Below are 27,646 nucleotides of genomic sequence, written 5' to 3'. Positions count from 1 at the left end.
ATGAGACTGAAAGCAGCTGGCTGAACATCACCCAGTGGGCTTGCCCAAAGAGTGGGGCCTGGACAAAGAAGATCCTCACACCTCACTTGACTAACTTTACTGTTGTTTGATTTCTACCCCACCCTACTGCAGCCAAAAGCCAGGCTCAGGGCAGCTAACAGCCTATCAATACACATTCATAGATCAATACCGCTGGGGGGCATTCATTGAAAATGCTGGGGGGAAGAATCAGGACTAACAAAAGGAAACACTTCTTCACGCAACGTGTGATTGGTGTTTGGAATATGCTGCCACAGGAGGTGGTGATGGCCACTAACCTGGATAGCTTTAAAAAGGGCTTGGACAGATTTATGGAGAAGTTGATCTATGGCCGTAGTGGCGAACCTTTGGCACTCCAGATGTTATGGACTACAATTTCCATCAGCCCCTGCCAGCATGGCCAATTGGGTACGATGGGGTGCGCCAGTCCTAGCATCTGGAGTGCTGCGCCACCACTGATCTATGGCTACCAATCTTGATCCTCCTTGATCTCAGATGGCAAATGCCTTAGCAGACCAGGTGCTCAGGAGCAGCAGCAGCAGAAGGCCATTGCTTTCGCATCCTGCACGTGAACTCCCAAAGGCACCTGGTGGGCCACTGCGAGTAGCAGAGAGCTGGACTAGATGGACTCTGGTCTGATCCAGCAGGCTAGTTCTTATGTTCTTATGTAGGAGTGCTGTGTGGTTTCCGGACTGTATGGCTGTGTTCTAGCAGCATTCTCGCCTGACGTTTCGCCTGCATCTGTGGCTGGCATCTTCAGAGGATCTGATAGACATCTGATAGACAGAGGATCTGATCTATCAGATCCTCTGAAGATGCCAGCCACAGATGCGAAGCTATGCTGCTAAATGACCGCGCAAGCTCGCTGCCTGATTCGACCGTGAAAGCCCGACAAGACATTGAAATACCATGCATTAGTTAATATAGCGGTAATGCTTGACCAGGCGAGATTAATCAATAGACTGTTAAAAATATAAACATAAGAAGATGAATGTTGCGTCATTCTCCATTCTGTTTCCTGAACTGGGGATATACCTAATAGCCGGCTACATTCGAGGTACCGGAAAGGGTGAAAGCGGGGGGGGAAGGACAACAAGGGAGGGCGGCACCAGTTTGGGGAAAAAGACATAAGGAGGGAAGGAAGGGGGAGTGGGAAAGAGGGAGGGAAGGCCAGGAAGTGGGCGATGCCAACTGGCATGCTGGAACGGGTCCGGAGGAGGGCAACCAAAATGGTCAAAGGTCTAGAATCCATGCCCTATATGAGGTGAGACTTTGGGAGCTGGGGATGTTTAGCTTGGTGAAGAGAAGGTTAAGAGGTGACATGATAGCCATGTTTAGATATTTGATGGGATGTCATGTTGGTGAGGGGCCAGGAGGAGCAATCGCTCAAAGGTGCGGAAAGGAGTTACACCTAAGCGTCAGAAACACTTCCGTAAATTGGAATGAACTACCTCGGAGTGTGCTGGAGTCCATCTACCCCACAGGTGTCAAACTGGTGGCCCTCCAGATGTTATGGACTACAGTTCCCATCATCCCCTGCCAGCATGATGCTGGCGGGGATGAAAACTTAGTCCGCATCAACAGCGGTTGTGCATATATTCTACCATTACAGAATCCTGGTGCTTGCTGGGGGTACAATGCCAGGACATTGTTGCACTGATGAAGGGTGTGTTTTGGGCCTCCTGGGCTCTTGTCTGTTTGCAACCACGGCATGCACAGAGGAGCAGTTGTGGCATCCCCACCCCCATGCCGAAGTCATGTACTGGGATTGCCAGCCTCCACCCGAGGCCTGGAGATCACCCAAAATTATAACCAATCTCCAGATGGCAGAGATCAGTCCCCCTGGAGGAGATGGCTGCTTTGGAGGGCGGACTCTGTGGCATTATACCCAGTGGTGGGATCCAAAAATTTTAGTAACAGGTTCCCATGGTGGTGGAATTCAAACTGTGGCGTAGTGCCAATGGGGCTGGAGACGCGATGGAAGTGGCCGGGCATTCGGCGAGGCATTCCTGGGGGGGGGCTGTAGCAGGATGCAGCGTAAGAGATCGCAAAGGCGGGGAAGCGAAGATACCCGCGCAGAGGCGCAGGCTGCCACCGCAGCAGTGCGCAACCTCCCTGCTAGACTGCTTCAAGTTCTGCGCGCTACTGCTGAGAGGAGGGGCGTAACTAAGGCAAAAATCACGTGCCAAAACCACCAATTAGTAACCCCCTCTCGGCACACACAAATAATTAGTAACCTACTCTCGGGAACCTGTGAGAACCTGCTGGATCCCACCTCTGATTATACCCTACTGAAGAAGAGTTTAGATTTTGCCACCCTGTGTTTCTCCGGCGTGGAGAGTCGAATTGACTTACAAACTCCTGATCTACTCCACAGCGGACACTGTGTGTGGGGTAGGTGGGGAGCTGAGAGTTCTGAGAAAACTGGTGGCCCTCCCCTCCTGCATGCCACCCCTCCTCCATCCCCTCCATCCCTTGCGCTGGCCCCCTCCCTCCCCTCCCCCTGCTAGGGTTGGGCTTCATGTGGAGGAACGGAGAAAACAAACCTGGTTAACCAGATCTGAGTCCCCCCTTTCCCCAAACCCTGGCTTCCCTGGTTTCTATTCCCTCCTAAACCTTCAGGAATGCCCAACTGGCAAAGCCTCTCAAGTTGCCCAGGGAGCTGCTGTTCGTTGACTCTTTTGTCAACGTCATGTTGCTTAGGTGGCTACATGGAAGTTTTAATGAAGCAAACAGTGGCTCTCTAAGGTGGCCTGTGGACATGAAAACATTGTAGGGTGGGGGGAGGCTACTGCCACCTCCCCCCAGTATGCTGTGGTTCCAAACAGAACAGAGATGGCGGATATCTGGGAGGCACAGAACTCCCAGTGCAATGGTGGCACAAAGTCCTTGTGCTGTTCTTCAAGAAGAAGAAGAAGAAGAAGAAGAAGAAGAAGAAGAAGAGAAGAGAAAAGAGAAAAGAAGAAAAGAGAGAAAAGAGAAAGAGAGAAAGAGAAAGAGAAGAGAGAAAGGAGTTTGGATTGCTAATCCCCTTCTCTCCTGCAGGAGACTCAAAGGGGCTTACAATCCTCCTTGCCCTTTCCCCCCCCCCCTCACAACAAGACCTTGTGAGGTGGGTGGGGCTGAGAGGCTCCGGCTGTGACTGGCCCAAGGTCACCCAGCTGGTGGAGTGTGGGGGGGTGCACAGGCTAATCCAGAAGTCCCCAGATAAGCCTCAGCTCAGGCAGAGCTGGGAATCAAACCCGGTTCCTCCAGATTAGATACATGAGCTCTTAACCTCCTACGCCACTGCTGCTCAAGCAACGTGGGAGGACTTTGCAATATGTAGACAGATCCTCAGAGCAAAGTCCCAAGGAGTTTTAAGAATGAGCTGCTCTGATATACTGGCTCTCCCATGTTCAGGAGCAATCTACCTCAAATTTCAGTCATATCATTCTCCTTTGGAACACCACATTGATCAGAGGTACGATTCTGCACGGAAAAACTGCAAGAATGAACAGCGTCAAGCCAACTTTGTTCTCTGGATTACAACCCTGCTCTCCACATACAACATTTCAGAACATTGACCCCAACCATAGAGGAATGAGAGGCAGAACGGCCTGCCGCATGCTGTTTGGTCCTGAGTTGGCTCAAATCCATCCCTGCGGTTCAGAGTCAGCGTCAGTGATGCTCATTTTCAAAAAAGATTTCTTTAAGAACATAAGAACAAGCCAGCTGGATCAGACCAGAGTCCATCTAGTCCAGCTCTCTGCTACCAGCAGTGGCCCACAGGTGCCTTTGGGGAGCTCACAGGCAGGGCGGTGAAAGCAATGGCCTTCTGCGTGTTGCTCCCGGCACCTGGTCTGCTAAAGGCATTTGCAATCAATCTGGAATAGGAGGATTCAAGATTGGTAGCCATACCGTCGACTTCTCCTCCCATAAATCTGTCAAGCCCCTTTTAAAGCGCTATCCAGGTTGGTGGCCATCACCACCTCCTGTGGCAGCATATTCCAAGCACCAATCTACGTTGTGTGAAGAAGTGTTCCTTTTATTAGTCTAATTCTTCCCCAACGGTTTCAATGAATGCCCCTGGTTTAGTGTTGTGAGAAAGAAATTTCTCTCTGTCAGCATTTTCTACCCAGCATGCATGTATTTATAGACTTCAATCACTTATCCCCTCAGACATCTCTCTCCAAACTAGAGTCCCCAAATGCTGCAGCCTCTCCTCATAGGGAAGGTGCTCCAGTCCCTCAATCATCCTTGTTGCCCTTCTCTGCACTTCTTCTATCTCTTTGATATCCTTTTTGATATTGATATTCAATATCCATTTCCTCCTCTTCGATCAGCTCAGATCGCGCAAACTCTGCTTCTGAAACGACGTGTGAATATTGCCTTTGTCTTGCCGGTCTCTGAGACAGCCAGTGGCATGGTTTTCATTCAGCTTTCTTGATGCAATTATTCTGGGACTCAAACAGCTCCACAAGCCCTAATTTTGTCCTCGCCAGGCGGGGAAGCACCTCGACGCAGCCGTTTGAAACGCACGACAGGGAACGCGCCCCGTTTCTCCACGACAGTGAACTAGACCATAGAGCGAGTTCCCGTGTGCCTTCCCATACTACTGCGTTGACTTAATCCGTCCAGGTGGACACCGGAGGTATTTTTAGACAAAGGCCCAAAAAGCATTGTTGGAGCAGTTCACAACAGAAACTGATGCAAGCGCCAGGCAGTCCATTAGTAATCAGTAGGTGGCTATTAGAAACTTGCCGAGAGCCGTCGCGTGGGTAAAGTTGATTAGACAGACCTGAATCAAAGAAGGCGCATTTGCTCCTTTCCTTCCCCGCTGATTGCTACACTTCTGCAGAGCGGAGGCTTTTCAGTCTTGGGGCGGAGGAGTCCATTCAAAAATAACATGTCAAAGAGTGCTGCTCGTCTCTCCAGCATAGTCAGAGCACTTTTGGCATACACACACACACACATATATATATATGCATATTCTCATGTACATTGCTAGGCAACAAACTATAATCACAGGAAGAACTCTAGGACGAAGCACGGCACGCTTAAGTATAGATGTGCAGCTCCCGCAGACTGTCTCTCTTACCCATCCCCAGGTCTTCAGCTGCAGCGGGATCAAGATCCTAGATTTAAACCCTGCTTTTCTCAACTATAAGAAGTCTCAAAGAGGCTTACAAAGTCCCTGCCTTCCTCTGCCTACTACAGACACTCTGTGAGGAAGGTGGAGCTGAGAGAGTTTGGAGAGAACTGTGCCTAGCCCAAGGATCGCCAGAACTGGCTTTCTGAAGCCTGAGTCCTTGACGCCAACTCAACAAAGACTACTGATACTGTATCTAGAGTCCGCTTATTGCTTACTGGACCAAGACCTAACACCCACTAAAGTTGGAAGCCTTCTTTCCACCCGAGGAAACTTCCGCCGATGGAAAACATTCTTCCACCAGTGGCCTCCTTGCTAGAGGAAAGTTCCTTAGGGTAGAAGAGTTCCACTGACACTGGGGCTCATTCCACACATGCAGAATAATGCACTTTCAAACTGCTTTCAGTGCTCTTTGGAACTGTGCGGAATAGCAAAATCCACTTGCAAACAGTTGTGAAAGTGGCTTGAAAACGCATTATTTTGCGTGTGCGGAAGGGGCCTGAGTTGTAGGAGACAAGGCCGGGAGTCTTTACCTGAGTACTGGTCTCACTTTTTTCTCACTGAATGTTTCTCTTTTAAAATTAACAATTAAAACAGACAGACAGGAGGATAAAAACAGCAATTGTGCAATAAACCACATCCTGGACTAGTCCTGGATTCCTTTGCTCAGCTCACTCGAGGCCACGGGCGACAAGTTACAACTCAGGAGCCCTCTGGCATTCATCAAAAAAAAAAAACCTCCACCCGAGGTTTATAGCCGGACGGATACCTGCCGTGGAGCAAGAACCGAAGCTTCGCCCAGAAGTCACCTCCTTTCCTCCCCTGCTAGATAAACAAATATATTGGGAAAGTTATTCTGAAAGAAGAGCACCCAAATGTCACCATATATTAATTTCACCAAACAGAGCAAAAAATACGCTCTCCGTGCATCAGGACTCTTACGGCGTTGCCCGCTGGCCAGTCGCTGTCAAAATGTAATTTCTGCACACCCAGCCCAAAATTGGACTGACTGAGAAAAGTTGGATGCCTCTCGAAGAAGACACGTTTGAAATCTCATGGTTCTAGAAAGGGAATTGGAAACATGATAAAAATTTCGCAAACCAGGTGCCGATGGAAGAAGGTGTCGTTCTGTAATGCCCGTAAGCCTTACAGCAAATTTGGTAAATTAGATGAGTTTAAGTCGGGACTCAAAAGGACTTGCATGGGTGAGGAACTCCCTCCTGTAACTCTTTTCTGGAGTCACCCCTAGCTTGGTTCTGCTTACTTGCCGTATCAAACAAATTCCACATTTCCTTCTCCCTCTCTGCATTTCCGCTGCCCCGGCAAAATGCCCCTCCCACCCTGTGGCATCCCACTATTCACTTCTCTCCAGACTGAAGATGAGCTATTGGTGAGCACCCTTGGGTTCGGTCAGTCAACCAGTTACAAAGCCGTCGAACAGTAGCATTGTCTAGCCCACATTTTACTAGCTTGTTATGGCAACCAAAATTCTACTGATACGCAGGTGGATTCTTTGCCACTTTGGCACATGGACAGATGTCGCAATGAATGTTTGAAGGGCAGGTTTTACTCATTTTTCCTTAACAAAGCTTTTTCCCTTGCAGACATGCAAGGGAAAGGGTCGGTTGTTCCTTGGGAGTGGGAGAACCCTTAATTTCAGTCATGGCCGGCATTATAGTTATTGATAAGCTTCAGGGCCAGGTTCTTAACAGAAGGTGCAGAACGAAGACCACAGCTGGCAAACAGAGTGTATGGAGACGAGTCAGAGTCCTTCAGATATGTAGGCCCCAGGCTTATCAAAGGGGCTTTGGGATCATACCCAGCTTTTGTCGCTGTTCTTTAAACAGCCAATGTCGGCTGTTTCCAAAATGGGCAGCATATGTTCCCTTTAATAGGGAATATCGGCTTCTTCAGATATTCAGGCTATCAGCATGGCCAATTGGCCAAATGGCCAATTGGCCATGCTGACAGAGGCTGATGGGAATTGTAGTTCCTGAACATCTGGAGAGCCGCAGGTTCCCTACCCCTGCCCTTGGCTAACCCCTGACAATAGGGTGCTGCATTCTCATCCAGCTGCAGTTTCGAGGTAGTCTTCAAGGGCAGCCCAACTTTAAGTAGGTTACAGTAGTCCAATCGCAAGGTTCCAAAATCATGGCTTAGTGTGTTCAGGCTGAACATTAATAATAAGGGCATGCTTAATCTTCCCAGAATGATGCAATTTTATTCCACATACTTTTAACAGATGATAATTTGTCCCCCTGACATTTCTTGATGAAACACGGGTCCTTTGACCTTTGAAAGCCTTAATTTTTATTAACTATTATTACCATTATTAATACTGCAAGCACGCTGTACTAACTTCTGAGCTTTCAAGTTTCTGGAGTTTGACATGCAGTAAATATCAGTCAGTCTCCGTAATCTTTGCTATCTTAAATGAAGTGTTCCAATTCTGAACAGTTTAAATAGCTTCCTAACGTGTCAAGATGAGACAGATGAAAGGTATTTTAAGGAAGGCATTTTAAGCTCTTAGTGGCCACGGGATAAGACTGCGCTATGACTTTCTCTCTCTCTCTCTCCCCCACCCCCGAATTTAAAATGGTGGTTTCGACAAATTCTTTTGTCTAAACCTTTTGTGACGATCTGTTTCATTTTCCAGCGGAACGATTAAAAAACACGCTTCTTCAGTTCAGTCATTACGTTCTTAACACAAAAGGCACCATGTTATTATTTTAAATGTATTAGATGTATTCTGCATTATACAACTCTGACAAGAGTAGAATATATTTTCTCCCAAGAGTTCACATCGGGATGCTTTCTCTACACAGGGTCGAAAAAGGAGAAAGGAACGCTTTCAGTGTTGTCCTAAGCTTGATGAGCTTGAACACCAAGGGGCTTTCCCAGTGCAACGGATAAACTTTATTTGAAAAACTTAAAACTTTCCCAGAAACAATTTCATTGAGTTGTCAGGAGGTAGCAGGACTCTTTTACAAAATTAAAAATGTCACTAGCTTCATTCAGCGGTTCCCAGCCTGGGGTATGCTTACCCCCACCCCTCCAAGCCAGAGTTTGGGGGTATGCAAAAAAAATACGTAAAGGGTTTGCTAATATGGGGGGTACAATTTTTGGGAAATGGGTTGCCAAGGGGTACAGGAGTGAAAAAAAAAGTTGGGCCGAGTTGAATTCGCAAATATCACTAGCCTACTCATTGGCCGTAAATAAATTATTGCATTGCATTGTATCACTTGCCTAGTGGAACAACCAAAACACTCGCATAATGAGAACAGTATTTAGGAGTATTATTTATATACAGTTATGCACATATACACTGGTTTCAGAAAACTATGACTTTTGGATAGCAACGTTATAATGAAGATCATTTGAGACTGTGCTGAGGAATAGAAAATTAATAGAAAAGTTACTGGAGAAGTTACTTTCTTTTATTTGTTTCTACATTTACAGTATCCTTAGAAGCAATTCTGAATAAACTGGTTTTCAAAAGGGGCACAGATCAATCAGTGTGGGCTCCATGGCTATCCTGTGCCATTGGGGATATTATAATTCTTGCGCCAAAGAACCAGACTTCTACTCCAAGATCTCTGTCACTGCAGAAACCTGACCCAAATTTTACAGCAGCAGAGTCAAACCTTTTTAAAACACACATACACAAACATTAACCAGTTTTCCCTTCTCTAGCTTCCATCGTTTTCTGTACCACTAATTCCTCTTCTTTCTTCTTGTAAACCTTCAAAAGATATTCATCCGGCTGGATCCCTTTCTCCTGTAGCTCTGACATGATCTTCCCCAACCTTTCTAGCGTCCGAGCGCTCTGCAGCTTCCGTGCGGTAATGTACAAAGTGAATTCTTCCAAGCTCATCAGTTTGCACGTGTCGATCTCACAGATATTCCTGACGTCCTTGTCTTTATTCACTTGCGGGAAGAAAACAAGGCCCGACATTTTCTCCAGCTCTTCAATGCCAACTTGGAATTCTGGCAGCTGATGATCAAAACTGATGGGATCGTTGGGTACGACGAAGGCCCCGAGCCCTAGAGGACTGGGGAACGCTGCGCTTCTCCTGGCGAGAATCACTTTGTACAGATGTGAAGGAACAGCCACGTCGTCTTTTCCAATTACCTGTCAGCAGAGCAGAGAGATTGAATCACTCAGACTCATACAAAACTAGGCCACAATCCTCCCACTTCCAGAGTTAATGCTTTCTATGTAAAGAGCTGAAAACTGAATTTGGAGATGCTCCCTTCCTCCTCCCAGGGAACCCTAGCAGACGGTGCTTCTCAAGCCTTTTAAAACAGAACTTGCTTCTAAACTGACTCAAGGTTTTGGAAGGCGTTTGCAAAGTCCCTTCGTGTTTCCCTCTGCTTTCACCCCACATCACATAAGTTAACAGTGAACCAAATTCACATTTCATGTTTCACTTTTAGAATTTTTAAATATTATAGCATCTGTGAAGAATTAAAAGCTTCTGAAAGAAAACAGCAAATCTCAGGCTGGTTTTAGAGAAGCCAAAGCCGTTACACCAACGTAAAACTGATTTACGTTTGTACCATATGTCTTGATGAAAGCGTTCTATCAGCTGCCAGTTAAACAGATGTTGGGCAAAGAAGCCTTTGATGGCTTTTGATGAAAAATTGCCCCACAACGTCTGATTACACAAGTCCCCTCTTGAGTCCTACACAACTTATTTGCCATCAAACCGATCAAAACAAACAGTTGTCCAATTGACTGTGATTGCGAGAACAGAAAATATTTACCGAAGAGAGATGGATTTTAATACACGGCACACACAATTGCGCAAGGGTACTGCGGGCTATTTAAAAACAAACATTTTAAAACCAACACCTCAAGGGCTTGTGATCCATACACACCCTCAGATTTAAGCCATATTAGACATTGACAGACGTGGATTCCATTTCGGGGATGCTCCATTCATCAGTTAAGCTGACAGTCTAAAAATCTTGTGGGTCTCAAACGTGGTACTCTACTTGTTCTGCAGAGCAACACAGCTACCCTCTGAAACTAGATCAAGTTGTGCACATGGATATAGAACAATGTAAAGAGAAAATGAATGCACACAGTGTGGTGTTGTGGTTAAGAGCGGTGGATTCTAATCTAAAGAACCAGATTTGATTCCCCACTGCTCCACATGAGTAGCAGAATCTTATCTGGCGAACTGGAGTTGTTTCCCCGCTCCTCCGCTTGAAGCCTGCTCGGTGACCTTGAGCTAGTCATGGTTCTCTCAAAACTCTTTCAGCCGCGCCTACCTGTTTGAAGGAACTGGCTGTCTCTATCTGTTGAATTATCACCTGTGAACTGGTGGGTGTCGACTCAGTATTCTTTTCCCCTTCAACAACTCCAGCTGTGAATGCTAATTAGCTGCTAACTCTGATTAGTGTGGCTGCTGCTTGGCATCAGATGAAATCCTCAAGAACAGCTGGGTTTGGTTAAACAGCAGGGGGAAGGGAGGTTGGGTTTCCCCTGGAATTGGTTTCTTTTCTGCTCCTTTTGCTTCTCCTTTTGCAAGGCCTTGTCGGATTCTGCTATTCGTTTTTTGTCGGACATGCTTTGAATCGTCGTTCCAATTGGACGAGGAAGCGTGTTGAATTTTCTTGAATAAATTTTGACTGCTCTAGAAGAAGAAGAAGGAGGAGGAAGAAGAAGAAGGAGGAAGAAGGAGGAAGAAGAAGGAGAAGGAGAAGGAGAAGGAGAAGGAGAAGGAGGAGAAGAAGAAGGAGAAGAAGAAGAAGAAGAAGAAGAAGAAGAAGAAGAAGAAGAAGAAGAAGAAGAAGAAGAGGAGGAGGAGGAGTTTGGATTTATATCCCCCCTTTCTCTCCTGCAGGAGACTCAAAGGGGCTTCCAATCTCCTTGCCCTTCCCCCCTCACAACAAACACCCTGTGAGGTGGGTGGGGCTGAGAGAGCTTCGTGAAGCTGTGACTAGCCCCAGGTCACCCAGCTGGCGTGTGTGGGAGCGCCCAGGCTAATCTGAATTCCCCAGAGAAGCCTCCACAACTCAAGCGGCAGAGCTGGGAATCGAACCCGGTTCCTCCAGATTAGATACGCGAGCTCTTAACCTACTGCGCCACTACAGGATCGGCGCCTGGACCCAGTGCTGGTGAGCGCAGCCTTCCAGAAACGGGTCCAAGGGAGAAGCCCTCAAGAGGTAAGGCGAGCTCATGCTCTTCTGAGCAAATTGAAATGCCCTCCGTCTGCCTGAGACCACGGAGACTGTGTGTCAGAGGGCAAACTAAGGCGAGGAGCAGATAGTCTGTGCACGATCTCACAGGATGTCCGTCGTGGGGAGAGGAAGGGAAGGAGTTGGCACACTGCTTTTGAGACTCCTTACAGTTGAGAAAAGTGGGACATAAAATCCAAACTCCTCTTCTTTTTCCTCTTAAGGGAGGATCAACATCACCCTGATTGGTTCCCACTGCCTGTTAAAAATTCACTCAGGTCAGTCTCTATGATGGCAGTCGAGTCTTGCAAGTCCGAATCCAGCATGGCCCTCTGAAGGTACAAGGGTGTCCTGCTCTTTCGGCATTACAGGACCTGTGTATATGTGTGTGTGAACCATGTGCAAATCTACAGAATTCTCAGACTCACAAAAACCGAGCCGTTATTTGCTCAGTGCTACAACGCCTTGGTGCACACGGCAAAGCTTCTGGATTCAGAGCAAAGGTGGCTACGGATTAATTCTTACAATCTTCCACATTACACGTGAGACTTCTGTATTTATAAGGGGAGGGGTAGCATCATTGCTTAGGAGAAGAGAATCCAGCTATTGACATACTGGCCAATGCAGCAGTAAGAAGTGTCCTGCTTCCATAACAAGAACTGAACTAAAACAAATTTTGTCAATTATAGTCATTTTTCAGGTAACTGATGTGCGTTGTTCCACAATGGCTCAGGCCAAGCAAACTGCACAGAAAAATTAATTATATATATATATATATACACACACACACACACACACACACACATATATATATACATATATATACACACACACACACACACATACACACACACACACACACATATATATATACATATACACACACACACACATATACATATATATATATACACACACACACATATATATACATATATACACACACACACACACACACACACATATATACATATATACACACACACACACACACACATATATACATATATACACACACACACATATACACACACACACATATATATATATACATACACACACACACACACACACACACATACATACATACATTTTAAAAACCAGTCTGTTAACAATTTATGTCTGTATATGTTTGAAAGCCCTGTCTCCATCCTACAAAAATGATAACACGAACCGTGGAATAACTGATGCCCCACCGCCACCTAGTGGAAGAAGGAAATGCGCTCTTCAGTGCTCGCACATCAATCTCTATTATTTAGCCCTGACACACATTTCTCTCCCCACTTGCCTACAAAACACCGAGCGCATATGCCCTTATTGTGACTGAACAGAAACCATCTGAGCGCTACCCAAGCGCACGTCGCCTTTGATTTGTGATTGTCTATCCGCATGCAAAGAATGATCTTTAAAGAGCTGGTGGGAGCTGAAGCCACAACTCGTTCCTTCTAGAGAGCGGCGGCGGCCCTTTGATGGTATCAATGGCATGCTGTGATTAAAAACTAGCACACATTAAGGAAAATGCAGCACTATTTGGTGCAACTCAGTGGCTCATCGTGCTCTAAGAGGCAGACTGGAGTTTGGCTGGGGTTAAGCAACTGAACAGCATGTTAAGATTCCTGTTTCACAAGAACTTGGATTGTTTGGGTGGGGGTCTTAGCTTGTTTCAGAAATCCTGGACCCAGACAGAAATGATCTGCATCTATCTTATCTATCGTATCTATCTTTTCTTTCTTTCTTTCTTTCTTTCTTTCTTTCTTTCTTTCTTTCTTTCTTAGTCAACCGCCCCAGAAGGGCTCAGGGTAACGTACAGCGAAGTTCAAAAGACACCTTAGTTCTTTCAGCTATATGTCATTTTCAACGCACTTTAACCCTGAAGTAGAAAATCGTGTCACTTAAGGTTTCTGCAACTTATGTGTGAGCCCTGGCATGCTTTCCTTTTCATTTCCTCTATTTTTTTCTTTACCTATCACAAGTACCAGAGACTGCAGCAAAATAGGTGGCTTCAAAGATGTCATTCTGCAGAAGTTGCCTTCTTTCTGTCATGAACTAAGCATATTAATAACAGATAAAATATCTGATTCACAAATATTGCACACAACCAGCCCCTGTGCCCCATTCTCCCCATGAATATTTCAATGACTGCTGTATCACAGGGTTGGAATTGGCAAGGCATCTGCAGGATCAAAAGGTGTGTTCCTCGGTCATTCTTATTCTGAATTTAACTGTCCTTATTTGTGAACAAGAGGATGATGAAACCTCATTTATTAGCTTCAAAATAGACTTTTTATTCTCTTTAAATGACTTTCTCTCTCTCGATCAACAGCTCTGAGATGTTTGGGATTCCTAGCCTATTTGAATCCTTGCTTCGCATCTCTGCTCCAAACCAATCCACATCTCAGCCTAACCAAGGGTGTAACATTGAGATGTATCTGAACTTCTGATTATCCACATATCCCGGATATTCTGATAGGTTATTAGGAGACACAAGGCTTCATTTATCCAGTCTCCTATACAAAAAGATTCTACATTTACGACAAATCAAAAACCAGCCGGAGTTTTTCATTTCTACCACAGGCAAAATAAACTGGCATTTTCTGAAGTATGTATATTCCATATAAATATTCTGATCAGTAAATCAGGGGATTTAAATGGCAGTGGATGTATCATTCTGCATTTTAAAAGGTGAGTTTCAAGAGATCTTCCCCAGGCCTGGTATTTATTTGCTTGTATTCTTCTAAGTAAACACAGGGCGCTTATGTGTGGGGGCTCTCCCATTCACTTCAATGGAAGGAACCGATTTGCAAATACACAAAAATGTGTAGGTGCGCTTGTTCTCACCACATGTTCTCACCACATAAATGAGAGCAGCATCTTCCATACAGAGACTCTTGGTCGGGGTGTCCCCAGAGGTGGGATCCAGCAGGTTCTCACCGGTTCCCGAGAGTAGGTTATTAATTATTTGTGTGTGCCGAGAGGGGGTTACTAATTGGTGATTTTGCCACGTGATTTTTGCCTTAGTTAGGGGTCCTCTCAGCAGTAGCGCGCAGAACTTGAAGCAGTCTAGCAGGAGGTGCACCGGCGTGCGTGGCAGCCTGCGCCTGCGTGCATTCGTTTCCTGCCCAAAGACCGGTGCAGCGGCTGCGTCCTTGCCACAGCCCCGCCCAGGAATGCCCTGCCCCTGGAATGCCCGGCCACGCCCCATCATGCCCCGCCCAGCCCCATTGGCGCTACGCCACAGTTTGAATCCCACCACCATGGAAACCTGTTACTAATTTTTTTGGATCCCACCACTGGGTGTCCCACTTGGGGCTGATGGGAATCATAGTCTATGAACAGCTGGAGGTCCACAGCGGGACACCTCTGCTCTACACCTTCTGTGAGTATTGAGAGGTACTTATGCAAGGGTTTCTAGTTCTACCCTCAAAAAGCAAGACAGAAAGACAATGGGATATGGATGCACACAAGGCCAGGGCCTGTGACAAGTCAAGGACCTGTGACAAATGAAGAAATTCTTTCCCAGAATCACTGAAGCCACCTCCGGTTGCCATAAAAATCAAGGTCCCCTCCTACATTCTTGAGGATTAGAAATAGGTTCCTTTAGGATACAGATAAGCGCAGTTCTCAAGAGTCCACTTTCCATGTTGGAAACCATATCCTGAGATTGGCCGAATAAGAACAGCCATGAAGACAACCAGCACGCCAGCCTGTTCTTTGTTGACAATGTTGGCAGGTATATCTGTAGTTTGTAGGCACTCAGCATAACATTAAAGGTCCAAACTGCTCAGCCTAAAAAGGAGTGGTAGGTTTCGAAGTGAAAGCAGAAGAGTGCGGCTGGCTTCCAAGTCCACGTCACAGGCAGTTCAAACAGCCGGTCAAGCCCCGAACATGACAGGCAACAGACCCGTTCTATCTGCCGCACCTGCTTTTATCCACCTGCTTTGAGAACATGAAAAGACAACCACAGAGGAGCAGTTTTATGTAGCTGCCATTCTCTACTTTGGCAAACTGTTTCATGGAGCCGGAAGGAAGAGGCTGGAGCCCAGCTGCCCGGCTCTCTGGTTTGAGATACACGGTGCTTTTTCAACCAAGAAAGTGGGAGTAGAGTAATATAATCACAGAGTTGGAAGGGACCCCAGGGGCCATCCAGTCCAACCCCCTTGCTATGCAGGAACACACAACCAAAGCTCTCCCGACTTATGTTCATCCAGCCTCCATTTAAAACCTCCAAAGAAGGAGACTCCAACACCCTCTGAGGTAGTGCATTCCACTGTCGAACAGCACTGACAGTCAGAAAGTTCTTCCTAATGTTTAGGTGGAATCTCTTTTCCTGCATCTTGAATCCATTATTCTGTATCAAAGCCTCTGACTAGCAGAAAAAAAGCTTGCTCCCTCTTCGACATGGCATCCCTTAATATATTTTAACATAGGTATCATGTCCCCCCTTAACCTCCTCTTCTCCAGACTAAACATACCCAACTCCTGAAGTCTCTCCTCGTAGGGCATGGATTCCCAGACCTTTTACCATTTTGGTTGCCCTCCTCTGAATACATTCCAGCTTGTAAACAGCCTTAAATTGTGGTGCCCAGAACTGAACAGAGAACTTTAGTTCTGAGGCAGTTAAGGAAGTGACGCCACATGGTCTTCAGTTCATACAGCTGAGAAAGGCACAGTCCTTTTTGTCTGCGGTGCAGTGTGTAGAAAAAGAAAATCCTGGTTTTGTGCATCAGGGCTGCAACAATACGCTGCTTGCAACTACCTTATAAAGACTCATGAAACTGCCTTACACTGTGTCAGAGCTAGGCCACCGATTAGACTGATATGTAGGCTGAATGGAGCAGAGATGAACAGAATGAATTCAAACAAGACAGGAATGCCAAACGGTTCAGGTTTGTAGACTTCACAAGAGAGAAAGACAAGAAGTCTTTTAAAGCTAATAAAGATCGATAGGTTTCCACGGGAAAGGTACAGGAGAAAAGCCAAGGTGGTTTCAAAGGTGCTAGAAAGCAGAGAACAAGGTTGATGAACAGAGCACCATACTATAAAAAAGGGGTAGATGTCTTTTCTCTCCCACAGAGCAGCAGAGACTATGGGAAGAGAGATACATACAGCTAAGGACCAGAGACAATGTGAAGAGAGAGAAAAACATCATATAGTGAAGTCAAAATGGCCGTAATTGTGATGGTTTGTGGTTCAAAGCTCCTCTCGCTCATCAACTCACTGGGAGATTTTATGATGATCGAATCACTAGGTTTATCTTCTCTGCAGCCTCCGTCCTGCCACTCCACGGCAGCAATAACAAGTCTTCCTTACAGGTGTGTTGAAACACACAGAGAAACCACGTGATTACTCAGACCCTCTTCTCCTGCATTAAATACTGTGGAGGTGTAAAGGGTAAAAATCGTGGCCGCCCCCTCCCCACACTAGAGGAACACGACACCCGACTGTAGGAGCTGTCGGATAGGAGGGTTCCTTCAATTGCCGCTAAATTGTACTTCTTTACACGCCTGTCAGACGCTGGGGCTGCTGTGGTTGTGAGCAACCTACTTCTTCCTGGAGCAGTAACTCCCTTTTCAGCCGCGTCTCTCTGAAATCGGCTGAGAATTTATTCCACGTTCTGGTTCCGTTCCGGCTCTGCTTCTTGCTTTGAACACACAACTATTTCCATTTTGTAGCTCGCCCAATTAAAATAACTGCAGCAACTTAGTGGATCAATGAAGAGAGGGGGAAAGCCAATCTCTTATGACAGATAAGTTTGTAAAGCAAATAATTACAATACTTGGGAAACAGGACTGCGTCTGCTTATCAGCGCCACTGCCAATTATTGGTCGTGCGCATGGAACAAAGGTTAAGTGTAATTGGTTCTCCCTCTTCTGCTGCTCCTGCGGGTATCTGGGGCTGATCGGGTTTAATTTATTTGGTGATGTATTAAAAAGAACAAGCTGTCAATTCACTGCCAGTTCATGGTGACCCCATCCACAGGGCTTTCTAGGCAAGAGATCATAGAATCATAGAGTTGGAAGAGACCCCAGGGGCCATCAAGTCTAATCCCCTGCAAAAAGGAACACATAATTCAAGCACTCCTGACAGGTGGCCATCCAGCCTCTCTTTAAAAACCTCCAAAGAAGGAGACTCTACCACACTCCGAGGCAGTGCATTCCACTGTCGAACAGCCCTTGCTGTCAGGAAGTTTTTCCCTGATGGTTAGGTGGAATCTCTTTCCCTTCACCTTGAACCCATGACTCCTGGTCCTAGTCTCTGGAGCAGCAGAAAACAAGCTTGCTCCCTCACCAACAGGACATCCCTTCAAATATCTAAACATGGTGGTCACGTCACTTAACCTTCACTTCTCCAGACTACACATCCCCAGCTCCCTAAGTGTCTCCTCGTAGGGCACGGACTCCAGATGTTTTACCATTCTGGTTGCCCTCCTCTGGACCTGTTCCAGCTTGTCAATATCCTTCTTGAAGTGTGGTGCCCAGAACTGTACACAATATTCCAGGTGACTTGTCTCTGCTGGTGACCTTGCCCCTCTAAAGCAACCCTAGTCTTTCTTGGTCGTCTCCCGTCCACGTACTGACCGTGGCTCTATTTTTCAAAAGGTTCTCTTTAATGCGGTGGTAGGGGAAGAGTAGACAGGCCGTTCTGGATGACCCCTTTTCCGCCGTCCCTTTTCTAACTAAGAAAACTTGGGTGCCCTCGCCAGCAATCCAACCAGTAAGACAAAGCAGCTCTGCAAAGGCCAGAGTGATGAAAAGAAATTCAATACTGGCCTGGCTGATATTAGCAAAACATACAGGGGACTGAGACAGGCAAAGTTAGCCTGTGCATCAACATGGGGTCTCAGTTTATCAATAACAAAGAGTAGACAGATAGGAGTGCGGAGTTATGCTCTATTGAGAATTCTTTCCCCCTAACCATATACCCTGCAGAGCGGTCCCAGAATTCTGAGTTCCTATATTTAGTGCAGAGTGAATGAGAGAGGGCAGGGTTTTGGCTAAGATACTGTCCACTCTTTCAGCCCTGTGGCCTTTTATCTGCAGAATGTTGCAAGGTTTTGTTCTCTATACTTTTAACATCAGGGGTCTTCAGCCTTTTAGAAACTGTGGGCCTGTTTGGAATTCTGACCCAGGGTGGTGGCCATGACCATAAAATGGCTGCGGCAACTGGCAGCACTAGTCACAAAATGGCTGCTGCAGGAGGGCAAGCCAACCACAAAATGTGGGCATAATCGCACAATGGCTGCCATAATAGGCAGATCCAAAGGAGGCGGAGCCAACCACAATATATCTGGGCTCAAGGTTATACATAACATCACCAATCCCAGCAGAAACTCTGTTTAACAGGATGCCTTTTAATCTGAACAGCCTATCAGAAGCTTTGCTGGACAAAAGCTCCACCTAGCCCCACCTATTTCCTAAAAGTTTTTAGGCAAGCACCAGGAAAGGTGTTGGCAGGCATCACTGCAGCTAAGATACTGTCCACTCTTTCAGCCCTGTGGCCTTTTATCTGCAGAATGTTGCAAGGTTTTGTTCTCTATACTTTTAACATCAGGGGTCTTCAGCCTTTTAGAAACTGTGGGCCTGTTTGGAATTCTGACCCAGGGTGGTGGCCATGACCATAAAATGGCTGCGGCAACTGGCAGCACTAGTCACAAAATGGCTGCTGCAGGAGGGCAAGCCAACCACAAAATGTGGGCATAATCGCACAATGGCTGCCATAATAGGCAGATCCAAAGGAGGCGGAGCCAACCACAATATATCTGGGCTCAAGGTTATACATAACATCACCAATCCCAGCAGAAACTCTGTTTAACAGGATGCCTTTTAATCTGAACAGCCTATCAGAAGCTTTGCTGGACAAAAGCTCCACCTAGCCCCACCTATTTCCTAAAAGTTTTTAGGCAAGCACCAGGAAAGGTGTTGGCAGGCATCACTGCAGCTAAGATACTGTCCACTCTTTCAGCCCTGTGGCCTTTTATCTGCAGAATGTTGCAAGGTTTTGTTCTCTATACTTTTAACATCAGGGGTCTTCAGCCTTTTAGAAACTGTGGGCCTGTTTGGAATTCTGACCCAGGGTGGTGGCCATGACCATAAAATGGCTGCGGCAACTGGCAGCACTAGTCACAAAATGGCTGCTGCAGGAGGCGGATCCAACCACAAAATGTGGGGATAATCGCACAATGGCTGCCATAATAGGCAGATCCAAAGGAGGCGGAGCCAACCACAATACATCTGGGCTCAAGGTTATACATAACATCACCAATCCCAGCAGAAACTCTGTTTAACAGGATGCCTTTTAATCTGAACAGCCTATCAGAAGCTTTGCTGGACAAAAGCTCCACCTAGCCCCACCTATTTCCTAAAAGTTTTTAGGCAAGCACCAGGAAAGGTGTTGGCAGGCATCACTGCAGCTACAGACACCGAAACAGTTGGCATATATGATAAGTGGACTCAGTCCGAAATGTTGGCATTGTGGGGATAAAAATGCAATATCTACCCATAGGTGGCATATTGGATTGTACAATAATAGAACAAAGAAAGAGAAAGCTATTCAAACTCATGATCAGAGCGGCCCATGCAGTAATAGCATTGGGGTAGAAGGACAAAAAAATCTGGACAATGCAGAAATGGTTGGAATATATATGGGAGCAAATACAATTAGAAATTTTTGACATTAATGTCGAGAAACCAAATATGGCAAGAAAAACAAAAAGACGTGAAGTAGATATGGACGGAATTCAAAGACTGGCTAAATGAAATTGGAATTACAGAAGAAAACTGGATAAGAAGATTAAAAAGAATGGACCTGCTGCTGCACATCTAAAGAAGAAAAGAAGAGGGGGGAGGGGGAAAAGGGGGGAAAAGGATATGGAGGATGAAATATAAGATGTACAATATAAATCTGTAACAATCCAAAATATCAATAAAATTATATATATATAAAAAAACCTCTGGAGTGGTCACCTAGATAGGTCAGTTTGTGGTCAGCAGTATACAGAGGCAGGACTTGATGGGGTCAACAAACTGAAACTTGATCCAGGTAAGATGGGGGTACTCTTGGTCAGAAACATAACTAACCTTGGGATGGGCGCTGTACCTTCACTGAATGAAGTAGGACTCCTCCATGAAATCTCAGGACCACAGCTGGGAGGCACTCCTGAACCCCCCCCCCCCCCGTTACTCCCAACTGGGAGGGGCTTCTTGAACCAGACTTAGCCGTTCACAAGCTGCACCCTTTCCGAGACTGGGAGGAGGACCTGGAAACCACTTAATGCTGCATTCTTACCACAAAAGTGTATTTTGAAACTTCTGTAATTCATTTGAGAGCTCAGTTTTTTTGGAGAGAAAAGGAAGATATAAATGTATCTAATACTTGAAATGCTTATTTTTCTGTTGCAGTTATGCTCCAAAACAAAGCCACCCTCTCAAAACGAACATTTACTTGGGGCCCAAAGAGTGGTGGAAGAATTCTAACTAAGTGGAACAGCGTACAGACGGCACACAGAAAATCCTAGTTTCAACCACTGCCATCCCCAGTTAAACGGCCATGAGCATTTATTTAGAATATTTCTATTTATTTAATTATTCCATTTATTAACTTCATTCCCAACACATTTTTCTTTGCAAAGGGAACCTAAAGTGGCCTTTACTCTTCCCCTCTCCTCCAGTTTATTCTTTCCCTGCAAGGCAGGCTCAGCTGAGAACATGCGACTGACCCAAGGTCACCCAGGAAGCTATTCCATAGCTCCGAAAAATCTTGCCCCAAAGCACAATGACAGAATAATAAATTCATGGGAAACAATTAAAAATTATTAATAAAATCCCAACAATAAACATCTTTAACAATACAGCATTGATCAATAAAAAAGTTACACAAAAATTTACAGACAACAGGTAAACTGTGGAGAGAGTATTAAGATAACAAATTGAAGTAAAAATGGTTTATCACATGCCTAGAAACTAATAATAATAATAATAAGAGTTTGGATTTATATCCCCCCTTTCTCTCCTGCAGGAGACTCAAAGGGGCTGACAATCTCCTTGCCCTTCCCCCCTCGCAACAAACACCCTATGAGGTAGGTGGGGCTGAGAGAGCTCCGAGAAGCTGTGACTAGCCCAAGGTCACCCAGCTGGCGTGTGTGGGAGTGTACAGGCTAGTCTGAATTCCCCAGATAAGCCTCCATAGCTCAGGCGGAAGAGCTGGGAATCAAACCCGGTTCCTCCAGATTAGATACACGAGCTCTTAACCTCCTACGCCACTGCTGCTCCAGAAGGTAGGAATCAAGTGAACGTTGGGGGAGGGAGCAATCTACAACTGGGGGAGCCTCCACAGATAAAGGCATGTTCCTAGCAAGTGTTGGAAAGAAGTTGACTTTATTATTTATTTATTTATTGAATTTTTACCCTGCCCATCCCCAAAGGGCTCAGGGCAGCCATACAACATCATAAAACCACAGTTACAAAATCGTAGAACCACAATTAAAACAACAACAAAATCCTAACACTATAAACACTACTACAATATAATGGCAAATTAAACAACCAAAATGGCGACTTCAACCCAAATTCAACCCTTGGGAGGCCAATAAAGATGGATATCAGCCTGGCTGGTCTCCAGAAAAAGCCCGGCGGAATAGATCAGACACAACGCCAGCTTTCATGGATTAATTTAGTAGAAGAAGAAGAAGAAGAAGAAGAAGAAGAAGAAGAAGAAGAAGAAGAAGAGGAGGAGGAGGAGGAGGAGGAGGAGGAGGAGGAGGAGGAGGAGGAGGAGACTCAAAGGGGCTGACAATCTCCTTGCCCTTCCCCCCTCACAACAAACACCTTGTGAGGTAGGTGGGGCTGAGAGAGCTCCGAGAAGCTGTGACTAGCCCAAGGTCACCCAGCTGGCGTGTGTGGGAGTGTACAGGCTAATCTGAATTCCCTAGATAAGCCTCCACAGCTCAGGCGGCAGAGCTGGGAATCAAACCCGGTTCCTCCAGATTAGATACATGAGCTCTTAACCTCCTACGCCACTGCTGCTTTAATTTACCAATTAAAAGTTGAAGCCCTGGTTACATTTCACACAGATTTAAAAATTCACAGCATTATTTCTACAAGTATGCAAGCTAACATCAAGTTTGTTTAATTAACACAATATATGCCAGTTATAAAATGTGGGTGTCTAAGGGGTCACCTGCGGCTGTGGAAGATACGGGCGAAGAACACCAGACTATTGAAAAGAATTAAGTTTGGTTATATAAAACCCCTCCAGGTCAAAGAGATAAATGGTGTCACCAACAACAACCGAAGAAAGGTGAAAAGCCACGGAGAAACTTATCCTTCTGACCTTGGAAAGAAAACTCATTTGTACCAAGCCTTTTCTTAAAATTGAAGAGCCGGAGCATGACAGCCTGGCATTCTTCCCCAAGATAAAGCATTTTTAGCATTTTAGCCACAGTACGCTGCAATATCTGATAACCCTTCTCTGCAAAGGGTGACCTGAAAAAGACAAATAAAGAGCAATGCCTTAACAGAGAGAGTTTCGCTATCTTTCCAAGAGCAGAAATGAAGAAAGGGACGAAACGTGCCGTGGTCTTAACGGTGCCGGGGCCCTCTAGCGACTGGACAGTGCAACGCGGTTACAGTAAACAAAGTCAGAGGAAAGCACGGGGCTTTTGTCACAGTGAGCTCTGCCTCAGAGATGGCAATTACCTGGGATTCCCGCAGGATACGGTCAATAGAAATCAAACTCCATCATGACTGAGCTGCTAGCACACATTATCCAGCCGTGCACCGGTCTCCTTGCTTCCGAAGTATTATCAGATACATCACAACAGCAACCACGGAAATGCTCTCTGTGCCGCGGTAACCCTTTCCTTTCGCAGGCAGCTTCAGAATCCCAGAGCGGTTTTTCATTATTTTTACTTATGTTATTTATAGTCGGACCATGCCACTAGGGCTGGAGGTGGATCACACAGAAGGAGTCGATACAGTCAACAGGATGGGGCATTTCCCCTTCCCCCCCCCCCTTTTACACTCTGGGCCCCTTAATACTTAGGGGGCCCTCTGCCCCATTATTTGTATCTTCCCAGGGTAGGTTCATGAAGTTTTATGCTGGATGCCAATGTAATTTTGTTAATCTGCTGCTTTAATGGGGTTTTAATATGATTGTTGTTTTACTGTGTTGTTCACCACCCAGAGCCCTTCGGGGGAGGGGCAGTATACAAAATCAATTATAAATAAATAAATAAATAAATAAATAAATAAATAAATAAATAAATAAATAAATAAATAAATAAATAAATAAATAAATTCAGTAAACAATAAGACGGGAATTGGGTTGCAGAATTAACCAGAAATCTTTTAAAAAAAACAACAAACCAACCCAGAATGGAAGCAAAGCATAACAGTTACCGTGGCCTATTAAATGTTGCAAAATTATACAGCAGGATCCAACTTACAGAAACCTATATGCAGCAGAATAGATCACAGTCTCTACTAATTTGTCCAAGTAACTCTTGACAATCATTCTGCTTCATTTTGTAATTTTGCACAGTGCTACCCTATTGCTTATATAAAAATCCTCTCTTGGATATTTCAGTTTTGCACAGAAGCATAGAGTTGGAAGAGACCACGAGAGCCAACTCTCTAATCGGTCCAAGTCATTTTGAATTCTGACCCTGTCCTCTGGGGTATTAGCTCCAGGCTAAACATACCCAGATCTCTAACCTGCTCCTTGTAGGGCATGGAGTCCAGAACTTTTACCATGTGGGTTGCCTCTTCTGGACCCGTTCCAGGTTTGAGAAAAGCCAGGAGAGAGGAGGCCTTCCTGACCTCAGGCAGACCATTCCACGAGGCAGGGGCCACAACGGAGAAGGCAGGTGCAGGAGCAGTTCAATTCAATTCAATTCAATAAGCCTTTATTGGCATATACACGATAGTATAAAAATACAATTCCAGTTATAAAGTGAATAGTAAAAAACTTCGAGTTTGTCATACATTCAGTTTACAAACTTCTGACAAAAACTTTGCCACTATAAGGCAACAATGAAAATCCTGACAATTTAAAAGCATAACTACTTTATCTGATTCAGTATAATCAATCATAGAGTCTATAGCTTGGGATAACAGGCTGGATCAGAGTTCTTGGTATAATAAGCAGTTCAGGAGAATGTGTGGGATGGAATCCAGCTGTCCTAGGCTACAGGTACAGAAGGAGCAGTTGTTGATTATGCCTATTTGCAGGCTGGCATCCACAGAAGAGCGAAGCTGTCACAGTGAAGCTCAGGGGAGAGCCAGCCTGGGAAAATAGTTTTATACCCCTTCAACTTCAAAGGAGTTACCCAGCCCTAAGATGCACCCTAAGAAATGCCTGAGGTCCATCTGGTCCCGTGCTCAATTCTCAAGTTGGGTGGGTGTCCCGGTGTTTTTCAAATCTATGCGAATGGCGAGAAATCATCATTTCCAAAGTGGAACAAAGGCCTCAGTTTCCAGCATCCATTGATAATCAAAAGCAATTACGATAATGATGATTTCCAGTAATAATGCAGCTAAATGAAAATCCCAGAGGGTCGCCGTAAAATTGGCTGCGACAAACGGAATGCTGAAAGGAAATGAAATAAAGGACCGGTCTTTTGCCCAGTATTATGAAGACAGTATCTGATTGAGAGCCAGTGGGTTGCAGCGGTTACAACTTCGATTTCCACTCAGCCCTGAGGTTACCTAGGAGAACTTTGGGCAAAGTTGATCTTAGCCAAAGATGGAGGAGACGAGAACTATGTGATCCAAGTTCAGCTGCTTGAAGGATACAAATGTGCTATACGGTCTCAAAAAAAGGTGACAGTAGGATTGTGTATCCCTCCGTCACAAAACTCAACATGCTGGACCTCCTTTGTGATGGAATGCTCTGCCTGGGTCCTAGTGCCTACCAGTTTGCAAAAGGCTATTGGTGATCATTGTTCGATGAACTATAAATGCTCTTGAATCAAAGTACTGTGTTCAATAATGCACAAAATAATGGTTTTGATAACAGCAATGCATAGAAACGGTGATAATTCTCATATTGGTTTGGGATTACATTATAATGCGGAAGCATACAATTTTCTCCACCACTGAACCTCAAATGACTGTACTAACCTCTTTATCTGAGACAGAGTATAGGTGGATCCTCATTAGGAAGTGGAAAGGACAGCATTAATATTTTTTCCCGTCTTCTTTGTTTTGAGACAGCTTTCCCTTCAGTGTATGAAAACTTCAAATATTTTAGGATAAGTTTTAAAATATGTAAGTTGCATTCACAATAACCCCGTGGCACAGAGTGGTTAAGCTGCAGTACTGCAGTCAAAGCTCTGCTAACAACCTAATTTGATCCCAGTGGAAGTTGGTTTCTGGTAGCCGACTTAAGGTTGACTCAGCCTTCCATCCTTTCGAGGTCGGTGCAATGAGTACCCAGCTTGCTGGAGGTAAAGTGTAGATGACTGGGGAAGGCAATGGCAAACCACCCCATAAACAAAGTCTGCCTAGTAAACATTGTGATATGACATCACCCCATGAGTAAGTAACCACCCAATGCTTTACGTTTTTTAAGTGGCACTAATTCTGTATTAATGCTGTTGCTTCTTTCCTTCAGAGGCAGCTCTTTTTAAATATGACAGTCTTTAAAAAAAAGACAATTCACCTTCTGACCTTTTATGGTGTCCTAGTCGCCCATTTTTAGGAGTGGTTGGGGTAGGAGTTTTTATAATGTTTTATGGCTTTAGAATTGGGTTTTATAGGGATTTTATTATTGTTGTTGGAAGGAGCTTATTATGGTTTTTACTGTAACCCACCCTCAGACCTTTATAAAGGCCAGGAAATCAATCAATCAAAATAAATAAATAAATAAATAAATAAATAAATAAATAAATAAATAAATAAATAAATAAATAAATAAAGTGAAGGATCTACCTCATGTCATTCACATGTTCTTAATGCCAGACTGCAATACCACGCTGTAAAAACAGCTAAAAAGATGGAACCCCTAAGTTAAAAGCCTAGCTAGAGAGAAATGGTTTGGCCTGGTGCCTAAAGGATAGGAAAGCAAGTATAAAGCATGCTTCAGGGAGGGGTCATTCATAAAACCATAGAGTTGGAAGAGACCCAAAAGGCCATTCAATCCAACCCCCTGCAATGCAGGGACAGACAATCAAAGCACTCCTGACAGATGGCCATACAACCTCTCTTTAAAAACCTCCAAAGGAGGAGACTCCTCCACACTCCGAGTGCATCCCACTGTTGAACAGCCCTGACTGTTAGGAAGTTTTTCCTGATGTTTAGGTGGAATTTCTTTTCCTTCACCTTGAATCCATTAGTCCTTGTCCTAATCTCTGGAGCAGCAGAAAACAAGCTTGCTCCCTCACCAACATGACATCCCTTCAAATATCTAAACATGGCTATCGTGTCACCTCTTAACCTTCTCTTCAAACTAAACATCCCCAGCCCCCCAAGTCTCTCCTCTTAGGGGGAAGTGCCACAACTGAGAAATCCATGCCTCTGTTCCCCAATAGTAGTCTGACGCTCTTAACCACTAAACCATGCTGGGTCAATACCAACCATCCACAGGGGTATCACATTTTTACAGCTTCGTGAATTGGCTAATTCAACATAATTTGGCACTGAAAGACAAGCATAACTGAATAGCTCTAATTAAATAACAGGGCAGGAGATATTAATTAATGTGTGTGCTTAATAAGCTAATCCAAAACCTCTTACATCCAGGCTCGCTACGTTACAAAAACTCATTACATTCATAACAACGGAAAGCCCCTCATTTGAAGGGTAGAGGTAGCAATAGAAGAAGGTGCCCACAGAGGCTGCAGAATTTCCTTTTCTTATACGTGGCTTGTTCTGTTGACTTTAAAGCTTTCAGGAGAGAGAAAGAAAGAGGCGAAGGGGACAGATGCAGAGAATGGAGGCAACCTCTGGCTGACCCCAGGGGAAAAACAAGCAATCTGATCCTTGATGAGTGGGGAAATCTAATCCAGGGGACCAGTTTTTAGCAGAAAATTTGTTTTTTCTTCAATGTACCCTTCATGTGGTTGGGATGAAAGCACAGATTTGGCTGGCATACCAGAAGCCAGATATCATAGCAGCAGGGTGTCATCAAGACAGATATTTACCAAGCAAAATGGACATGATAAAAATAACTTAATGGTGCCTTTCCAAGCCAAATGGAAATGTGAGGATCAGCCTTCAGATTTTATAGCAGACGAATCTTTAACAGAAACCTGCCTCTGCCCGTCTTCTGAACTGTGTTGTAGATGGTGGTAGG

The 27,646-nt window shown here is 45.1% G+C and overlaps 1 protein-coding gene across 1 annotated transcript in view; it reads right to left on the bottom strand.

Moving 5' to 3' along the window:
- Positions 1 to 8,449: 8,449 nt before the first annotated feature.
- The window catches only part of EXOG (exo/endonuclease G), a 36,539-nt gene continuing 17,342 nt past the window's right edge, over positions 8,450 to 27,646 (bottom strand). The window contains exon 6 of the mRNA XM_048510277.1: positions 8,450 to 9,302. Coding sequence (XP_048366234.1) covers positions 8,841 to 9,302 — 462 coding nt within the window. The 3' untranslated portion in view covers positions 8,450 to 8,840. The remainder of the gene's footprint in view (positions 9,303 to 27,646) is intronic.

This window comes from Sphaerodactylus townsendi, linkage group LG11 (assembly GCF_021028975.2).
Source record: "Sphaerodactylus townsendi isolate TG3544 linkage group LG11, MPM_Stown_v2.3, whole genome shotgun sequence".
Classification (NCBI taxonomy): domain Eukaryota; kingdom Metazoa; phylum Chordata; class Lepidosauria; order Squamata; family Sphaerodactylidae; genus Sphaerodactylus; species Sphaerodactylus townsendi.
The sequence above is the reverse complement of the archived record's forward strand: the minus strand, read 5'-3'. Positions and strand labels throughout refer to the sequence as shown.